Source organism: Hesperophylax consimilis, chromosome 12 (assembly GCF_061612785.1).
Source record: "Hesperophylax consimilis isolate HC1 chromosome 12, BYU_Hcon_1.0, whole genome shotgun sequence".
Classification (NCBI taxonomy): Eukaryota; Metazoa; Arthropoda; class Insecta; order Trichoptera; family Limnephilidae; genus Hesperophylax; species Hesperophylax consimilis.
In genome coordinates, this window is record NC_142847.1 from 18197276 (window position 1) to 18207446 (window position 10171).

At 35.6% G+C, this 10171-nt stretch overlaps 1 protein-coding gene across 1 annotated transcript; it reads left to right on the top strand.

The window, feature by feature from the left end:
• Positions 1 to 313: 313 nt before the first annotated feature.
• On the top strand, positions 314 to 9899 carry LOC149419270 (cytochrome P450 9e2-like). The gene is made up of 9 exons (XM_089638186.1): positions 314 to 673; positions 2884 to 3044; positions 3470 to 3616; positions 4333 to 4538; positions 5125 to 5362; positions 7233 to 7454; positions 7645 to 7739; positions 8661 to 8829; positions 9496 to 9899. Exons 1-9 carry the CDS (start codon positions 450 to 452, stop codon positions 9663 to 9665), a joined length of 1632 nt encoding a protein of 543 aa, XP_089494312.1. The 5' UTR covers positions 314 to 449; the 3' UTR covers positions 9666 to 9899.
• Positions 9900 to 10171: the final 272 nt, after the last annotated feature.

Genomic DNA, 10171 nt, shown 5'->3' on the forward strand with positions numbered 1-10171 from the left:
ATAAATAATATAACTTTAAACTTACAAATAAACAACCCTGCCTTACACCTTACCAATGCGGTCGACCGTTTTGTTAGGAGTGATTTTTCAAATTGCGATAACTTCTAAGATATTAAAACAATTTTTAACAATTTAAAACCAAATATAGCTAATATGAGCAATTAGAAAAGGATTAAAACTCTATCGATCTGAAAGATGCATCGTAATTTTTTAATTATTTGTATTTAAAATATAAGATATCTTCTAAGATATTCATTTAAATGATATAATGTAAAGGGCAATGTTGATCTACATTAAATGGTATGATGTAAAGGGTAATGTTGATCCACATGAAATGTTCAATAGACAGACGCGGATAGCGACCTTGTTTTATATTATTTAGAGATAAATGTATTTCATGTTTTTTCTTTACAGATTGCTACACATAAGTTCTTCTAAAAGAATCAACAATGTTTTCATGGACTGTTTCTTGGGTAGATGTTCTATTATTTCTCGGAGCAATAGTGGGGCTGATATATTATTTGACTACTAAAACATATGGTTTCTTTGACAAACATGGAGTCAAAAGCATTAAGCCATATCCGTTGGTTGGCAATATGCTTCCCCTGGTGCTAGGAAAGGAACACATCAACGAGATTATTGGGAATATCTATAATACATTTAAGGATGATAAGTAAGTTAGTTCATTTAAAAGTTTAGGTAAACTGCCGGTAGATAAACAAACTACAACAGCTTCTATTGTTTGTAAAATATGTACCTAAACATGCACTTACAGTTTTTTTTATTTTTTTATTTTTTTATAGTGAATACCTCACAAGAGTCCCAACTGCTCCCGTCTGGAGCCAGTGAGACTATGGCATCCCCAATTGGGGAATGTTGTGAGGCTGAAGGTAAGTGGGGAAGGGAAAGAGGAAGGTGGGGAAGTACCTGGCTATTCAGATCTAGTCACTAAACACGGCTAAAGCCATTTGGAGCAACGTTTCAATTCTGAATGGTGGTCTTACACCAGGGCGATACTGGTAGTATCTTCCACTCTGGAACGTGCCGCAAATATACTACAGTGCACAATAAAAGGCAAAGACACCAATTATTTTGTACGAGTAAGTACCTATGTGATAGTACCTACCTGATCAAATCTGAATTGATCGATTGTTTGAGAGTACAATTAAAATTAAAGTGGTTTAAAACAAATTTATATCTTTTATTGTAAATTATAAAGAGCCACAAAGTAAATGCTTATTACAAATATAAAATAATAAGAATTATGTGCACAAGTCGACACGACACTAAGTAGACTTTTTGAATTTGTATGGATTGTTTAAATAGTTGTTAACTATCGCCGTAGCTAAACTGCTTGTGTCCAGGGATCCTAATATAAAGAATGAACGGAAAGTTCACAAGATCTTATAACTGTCAAATATTACCATTGGCAAGAGTTAAATCTCTAAATAGTATTTTGGGGATCAATGGTGAGGGCACGAAATAAAAGGCGGTCGTGAACGTCACAGTGTTTATTAAGTCAGTTGCCGTGACGAGGAGATGATGTAGGACAGATGTTGAATACTCCGGTTGCTGCGGTGATGTGGTCTAGGCGGTAGTTGGCGACGGCGCGTTGAGACCGGACTCGATGACTGTCAGACACTGGCGATCTGGGGAATCAATACTCCAGTGCTGACGGGAAGGCCAAAGGTGCGGCGGACCTTGTAGGCAGTTGAGCGGGAGCGGCGTAGACCAGTGAGGATGCTGCGTGTCCTAGTGGTGGTCATGGTGGCGTGGATGAAGCGCTGGTCAGAGACGCTGGAACCAGGGCGCTTGTAATCCGTGTAGCGCTGGCCAGGGACGGCGATCTGGGCCAAGGCGCTGAGATGATGTCCCGATAGAGTCCATGATGGTACGAGCGAAGCCGGGTAAATTGTCCTTTGCGCTAGTAAGAGGAGCGCGGATTATCACTCGTTGATACTAGTTAAATGACGGCGGACTGATTACTGACTGCCTGACTGGCTGCGTCGGGCTTATTTATACTTTTTGGCCGGTGGCAACAGCAGGTAGTGAATTGCAACTAAATTCGAGGCACTCGCTCAGTCTGGGCCTTTCGCGAAGTTTCGACAGTGCGGCAATTATGCCTAGGCGGTAGACTCGAATCTTCTGGTAAGTTCTCGTAACATTCCAGACTGATTTGCGATAGTATTGTCGCCGATAGACAAGTAGGTGCTTGTAGCAAGTAGGTTGCTTTGTTTTGATTTCGACTGCAAGTACGTACCTAAGTAGCAAGTAGCATGTACGTACCTAAGTAGAGTCGAGCTGCTTATTATAAATTAATTAATCTAGATTCTTCTTGATGCTACAGTATAAAACAAAGTTACTATCCGCGTCTGTCTGTTTGTGCCTTTAGTTCTTCTAAACTATGCAACGGAGTTAGTTTGATAGGGTTTTCACTATCATTTAGAGAATTTCTGCGGACTAGTAGTGAAAAATCATGTGATATTATAATTTTTATTTAGTAAAAATAACAATTAAAGACAAAATCACCACGGCCGAGGATCGAACCCCGATTAACTTATTCGATTAAGTCAACTACGCTGAACGTTACACTGCAACGGTTAGAATAGAGGCATAAATCACTAAAAATAATAAGAATTATATGCATACTGATTTTTTTAAATAGTTGTAAGCTGTCGCCGCAACTAAACTGCTTGTGTGCAGGGATCCTAATATTAAGGATGAACGGGAAGTTCACAGCATCTTATAACTGTCAAATATTACCATTGGCAAGAGCTAAATTTTACAATAATAGGCACCACTGATAGTTTCCATACATCACTGATATTATCCAAACTGAAGGCTATTGTATTCATTGTATTTCATTCCATTATTTGATTTCAGAGTATGCGGTATGTACAAATTCACCAAGCCTGCACTGATATTAAAAAATTTGGATCTTGTAAAGCGCATTACTGTAAAAGATTTTGATCATTTCACCGACCACATCCCAGTACCAGTTGAGACGGATCCACTTTTCTTCCATAATCTGTTCAGCTTAAGAGGTAGGTTAATTTAAAAGAAAATTAATTTTAATTTTAAACAATATACAATATTTTTAAAATCTTTCAAGTTCCACCACAAGAAAATACTTCTTGTGCACTACATTAATGCAAACCAGTTTACACAACACATAAACAACTAGCGACAGAGCTGAGATTAGAACCGGATTATAATAAATATAAAAATAATATAATTTTTTTATTATTTTAAATATAATTGAATGTATTATGTATGAGTATTGTGAAGGTATGCATAGGTAGTCTCGTGTCAAGACTGTTGATGAATTTTGGAAAACAAGTTGATTAAAGTACATCATTTACAGGTCCTAGAAATATGTATATTTTACACTGTATGATTTAGGAGAAAAGTAAATAGTACATCAAATACAGGTCATAAAAATTTGTATTTTTTATATCGTTTGATTTAGGGGAAAAATGGCAAAGCATGAGGAGAATTCTGAGCCCCGCTTTCACTGGCTCCAAGATGAAAGAGATGATGCCCTTTGTAAACGAATGCACGGAGCATTTCATACAATACTTGAAGAAGGAGTCTGACTCTCCCAGCGTCAAAAATGGTGAGTGGATAAGTAATAATAAAGCCGATACAAGTTTTATTTTAATCCAGAAAGTTTACTTTATCGGTGCGCCATTAGTTTTTGCACTTTTGATATGGCTACTGCGGGAGAATCGGACTGGTCACAAGCATTCAGCTGTTTTGGCAATGCTCGATTCACATTCATTATCAAATGGAATCTTCTTACAAGATCCAATTGGTGCAGGACTTAAAACAAACGTTTTAATTTTGTGGAAAATATTAGTTGAGACATTGCTCAAAAGCATCTACACAATGGAAAAAGGTGCAAGGAAAACCCTAAAACAAAACATCAAATGGCTCTTCATTTTCCAAAAGTGATGGTTTGGGTGGCTATGTCATCAAATTCCATTAACACATGGAAAATCTGTTAATTCTGCAGAATGTTGACTGAAGATTTCCTACCAGCTTGCTTCGTCACTTGGTAACTGACTTCGTTCATAGGCGTTTGTTATTAATTACATGTTTACGTGCCATTCGGCCGGCATCTCAGTCTCTTGTTAAATTACAATTTGTATTAATATTTTAAATGTTACAATAGTTACAATAGTACCCGTTAATCATTTTATAAAGATGATAAGTTTTATAAAATTCCGTGCAGTGTAAAGGCGGTAAATGCGAAAATAGAAATCTGCATCACTTACAGTTTACTGTCCTTCAAGCTTGAGGTTTTCAGGAATGATTTATTTATTTTCTCAGGAAAGGGCTACATCGAATTGGAGGTGAAGGAACTACTGTCCAAATTGACCAATGATGTTATTGCATCTTGCGCATTTGGTCTGCAATCCGATTCTTTTAAGGACCCAGAGAACAAGTTCAACGAAATGACTAAAATTCTGACCAATATTGAATTGAAAGACACGTTGAAGCTGATTCCGATGATCGTGTTTCCAGTGTTGAGAAAGGTAAGTACATTATAAATATTACTTTTAATTGAGTATGGAAAAAAGTCAACGATGCCCAGGAAGACATGGCACATATTTGAATCAAAAGAGTATAAGACCAGTCAGTGGCTGAGTTGGCATCGCGTTTGGATCCCACCCAGATGTCGTGAGTTCCTCGACTGGCTAAGTCCTCCATCACGACACACGAAACATTTTCGGCTTACTGTGGTGGTAGTAGAAGACTTTCAAATATTTTCAGGTTATTCGTAACCTGGGAATGTTTGTCTTTCTTTAAAAAAAAACATCTATGAACGTGAATAGCTTCGTCGAGACAATCCATGCTACGCACAACCCACATTCCCAACTAGCAAATAAATAATTAAGCCGTCAAAAAGGCATACACCAAGGGTACGAAATCATTTATGACTATAATATGTACATTCAGACTTTTTCATTAGTGTGCAACTATTAGTGGACTATGCTAATGAACCAAGAAACGTGTGCGAGATGGAATTGTGTGTAGTTCATAATCTCAAACTTACTTAATCACTTATACTCAAAGATGAGGTGAATGTTGACACCCCGAAACTATCTTACTGAATTTTAGTTGGTGGAAGTGAAAATTATGAAGGACGAGGTAGCCAATTACTACAGGTCCTTAGTGATGGACATCATAAAGCAGAGGAATAAGTCCGGTGTCGTTCGCAGGGACATGATCCACCTCCTGATGCAGGCCATGAAGGGATCCTTGCATGAGAAAAATGCCTCGGATGATGTAAATGAGGATAATGTTGGATTTGCAACTGTTGCGGAAGACTTGAAAGGAATGAACTCTGGCAAAAGAGGTGAGTACCTTATTTTAGTGAGATTCTTTTGATTACACATTCACACCAAGAAATTATTTAAAAAAATGCTAATAATCAATAAATTATGATTTATTTGAAGAAAACCGAAATAAAGATTATGAGATAAGGTTCATAAATTAATAAACTTCAATGTTCCAATTTTTTATTCCTTAGTAAAGTTTCTGACAGTAAAGTTTCAAAAAAGTTTGTCATCTCTTAATTATTAAGGTACCCAAAATCATCAATTAATTCTGTTTAATCTTAGACTCACGACTCAATTTCACAATTTTTTTGTTTCCGACCCGACATAAAAAAAAATATTTCCATACTAGCTGTGGCTCAGTGTGTCTGTGCAAATAGAGAAACAATAGATTGGTGGCTGAGTTGACATCGCATTTGTGTCCCACCCAGGCGTAGTGTGTTCAATTCGTCGGCTGGCTAAGTCCTCCATCATAACACAAGCAACATTTTCGATTTTACTGTGGTGGTATTAGGAGAATTTTAAATATTGTCAGGTTATTCGTTACCCGGGAATATTTGTTTAAAAAAAAAAGCGTGTGTTGCTTTTACGTCAAACTGATGGCGATGTTTAAAAAAAAATCATGTTTTTACCTGTCACAGTTGACATGTATATATAGGTATATAAAAACATACATATTCGAATACAAAGTTGTGTCCAAATTTCAGAGCAATCGAACAAACGAACATTTTTATTTATACATATATGATAGAATTATCTTACACTACCACACCACAAGCAAGGGTCTCAAATGATTTACCTGTACATCATGTTATTATTACCAAATTACTCGATTCTTTTTAGAACTATATCAAAAAGTATAAATGCATACATCTTTCCATCCAGCCTGTAGACAGCCGTGCCTTCTACTGGGCATTGTAACTGCATTTATTTTTACTCGGGAGATATTTTCAATTTGTATTAGTATTTCGGATGACTAATTATTGCTTATAATTATTTGTTATCCTTTATGCTATGCATAAAACCTTGTCTTATAAACGTTAGTTTATCATTTAAAAATAATAAAAAATAAGAGTTGGAAACGCCCGTCTGCAGTATCCAAAGATACTGGGTGCAAAGCCAAGATTATGTTGATTCCATGGTGCGAAGCGACGAGACGTTTATCAATTCCATTTAAATTTAAACTTCCATTTGACAATAATATTTTACGTTTTTTGTTTTGTTTTATTCTTCAGCTTCAACATCGATAACAACATAAAGAATTATTCCAAACCTTTCCCGAATTGCACTTGAAAAACAACCATTGTTCCACACACGACAAGCATGTACAATGAAAAACTGACATATGTCACAATCTCTTCAAAACATATAATATTCATTGCTGTATCCTCACGGCCATGACCTAAGCATCTCTAAGCTTTGTTTGGTACCTATTTTTATCGTATCTCGTCATCTCGTAAATTCTATGACGCGCATAGGGACAGAAGATACCAAAGCTGTGGACATTCTTTAAATTGACCCAGCGATTCGTATTCACTTGTGAATGAAAGCTTCTTTTAGAAACAATAGATGGCACTGCTCGTCACTCGCCATTTGTGCACAGTTGACATGAGAACGAGTCGTTTCTTCTCTCCTACAACAAGTTCACTCCTTCCTTTCTTTAAAAGACGCTCCACATAGCACCCACAAATATAACATAGGCCCTGTAGGAAATTATTTTCTGAGTGAATGTAAAAAAAATATTTTATTTAAAGTAGAAAAAACATTGGACACAAAACTTTTTACTTCTCCCTTCTCTCCGGCCATTTTAAAAGCTCACCGACCACCACTGATGTTAATTATGTTACTTATTACATACCGATACAAATAGTGTTTTGGTTTTACTTTTAGTTTGGAAAGATGATGAGATAACCGCCCAAGCTGTGATCTTCCTGTTTGCCGGGTATGAGACCATTTCCACTGCACTCTCCTTCATGTGTTACGAGCTGGCACTTAATCAGGATGTCCAGACCAAACTCAGGGAGGAGGTTGACCAGTACATTGATCAAACAGGAGGAATGATCCAGTACAACGATATCCGTAACCTCTCTTACATGGACATGGTCATGTCAGGTTAGTAAACTTTTCAAATCACCCTACTACAAACAATGGTGTTCCTCAGGGATCAATATTATAACCACTTCTGTTCAAAATCCACAAAAATTATGTTTTTCAACTAGTAAACTTATCAAATTAAATCTTCTCCATGTTCGTCTATATTGGTTTACAAATAATGTACATACTTTTTTAACTCAAATTTTAGAAACTTTACGGATGTGGCCTCCCGTAGGATCTTTGGATCGCTCTTGTGTTAAAGACTACACATTACCAATAAAAGTTAACAACCAAACCTATGTGGTAAGCTTTATACCAAATTTTCACAAAATCATTACATATATGTACATGGAAGAGGAATTATACAAAAAACGCCTAGTTCGCCTCAGTAGAGTAACCCGTTATGGAAAGACAAGGCAAGGTTTTATGCAAAGCACAAAGGATAACAAATTATTATGAGCAATAATTATTAGCCTTAAAAATTATTAATTGAAAAAATCATCTGGGAAAAAATAATAAATGCATGCAGCGGACAGGAAATGAACCCGCAACTTCTGATTGCCGGTCAGGTGAAAAAATATCATAATATCTGAAACGCCCAGTTCGCCTCAGCAGTGTAACCCGTCATGAGGAGGACTAAGGAAACATTATGAATTATCTTTTATCCTTATTATTTGTTTTTTTGCAATTAACAAAATATATATTTATGTCTTGAAAATAAATAAATATAAATGAATTATTGAAGAAAGCAATAAGTAAGTAAGTTTGAAACCACTTTATTTGATTTATATATGTCGACCGATTTCAAATAATAAAAAAAAGATTTTTAAATTGATATAGTTTATATTTTCAATGTCCTGAAGAAGTTTGACTGCACCCGAAACCGGTCTACATATATAACGAAAATAAAGTGGTTTAAAACAAAGTGAAAAAATTTCATTTATACAATAAATGAAAATTGAAATAAAATGTAAAAAAAATAAAATAATTAAAATAAATAAAATTGGTGAAATCGGGAATTATTTTTGTGCAAAGTAAATAGTGCTTAGGTATATCGGAAAACCTATTGTAATTGAGTTACAATTTGATTCTGCCTATCCCGCAAGTCACTGTGCAAAATTGATCGAATTTATTCTCCGATTGTTTGAAGGGAGTGAAAATTTTATATCAATAATAATTGATTTGTCATAATAACATATATGTATGGATAAATTTTGATTAAAGGTTAAAAAGGGTGATGTTGTGATGATACCGGTTCGATCCATACAAAGAGATGAACAGTACTTCCCCAACCCGGAGAAATTCAACCCGGAAAGATTCTCAGATGAAAACAAGGGATCAATCAACCCAGAAAGTTTCCTTCCGTTTGGCATTGGTCCCAGAAGCTGTATTGGTAAGAACAATAAGAAATATTCATTTATTTTGAGCATAAAACTAAGCACTGTATTCAAATTATCCTACATATGAACCTTATAGACTATACATTATTTGCATATACAATACGCAACTGGTTCACATTGTGACAAACTATAAACTGTGAAAAACAACATAAGATATTTATTTAGCACCTTCTTATGTCATTTAATGGCACAGACAAATAAAAAAATAACATTAATTTAAAGTATTTGCTTTGTGGCAATAATAAGTAGGTACCTGTACGGAAAACAGATTTCATTAATTTTTTTTAGGGGTATGGATAATTTCCTGTCATCTTTGAAGATGCTGTATCTAGGGTATTTTTAAGAAAATAAAGGAGAAGAAGTTCTGTGAATTAAAATGGTAGAGAGGTTGGAAGGAATCAGGGTGTCAGTGCGTCCAGGAATGACGGACGTATTAAACCACGCCATGTGCAAGGCGTTGTGGGTGGAGAGAGTCAGGCTGGCGAGGTCAAAGGGCAGAGATGTTGTTATCCAAAGAATTGTTTCCGAGACAGCAATACTCATACCACCTCCCAAATTAAATTTTAATTTCTGCTCTTATTAAAAAATATATTTAACTGAATCTAAGTCCGGATATAAGAAGTTAATTTGGGTTGTTAAGTACAATATTTTTTTTTCAGGTAATCGGTTCGCCCTGATGGAAACCAAGATCATCATGTTCCACTTGCTCGCCAACTTCGAGATTGTTCAAACACCCAAGACTGAAATTCCCATCAAGATAAAGAGTCATACATTCAACCAGCACACCGTCAACGGCACCTGGCTGGGCTTGAAGAGGCGATCAAACTGATACAAAGAGAATTAAAAAAATATATAACATTCATTATATACAGGATGGTCTCCATAATCCGAACAATTAAAAACCGAGGCAGTTCGATTCAACCAATTTTCGGATTATTGGAATCTTTCCGAAACAGTTCTATTTTCGGAAAATTCAAGAGTTTTCTTGAAGCTTTGTAGATGCTACATAGCACATGAATACGTATTTTTAATGTTTTTTTTAAATGTTGTTCGACAGATTATTCACCCAATTACATAAATTCATCCAGTGTTTCAGAAATTTCACTCAACACCACTCCTCGTATCATGCTATTCTGTGTTAGCACATCTCTTCTGCCGTGTGGTATCTTGAACAATTTGTAGTGACAACTACGGCTGAAGTTTTCGGGCGCTTATAAGCATATCATATCATTCCAAGAGAAATGTGCTATCAATAGAGTTATGAATTATATTCTAACTAAATATTGCAAGATTTGTATAATGTTTGGTTTCTAGGCTAAATCTTTTTTTTATTTT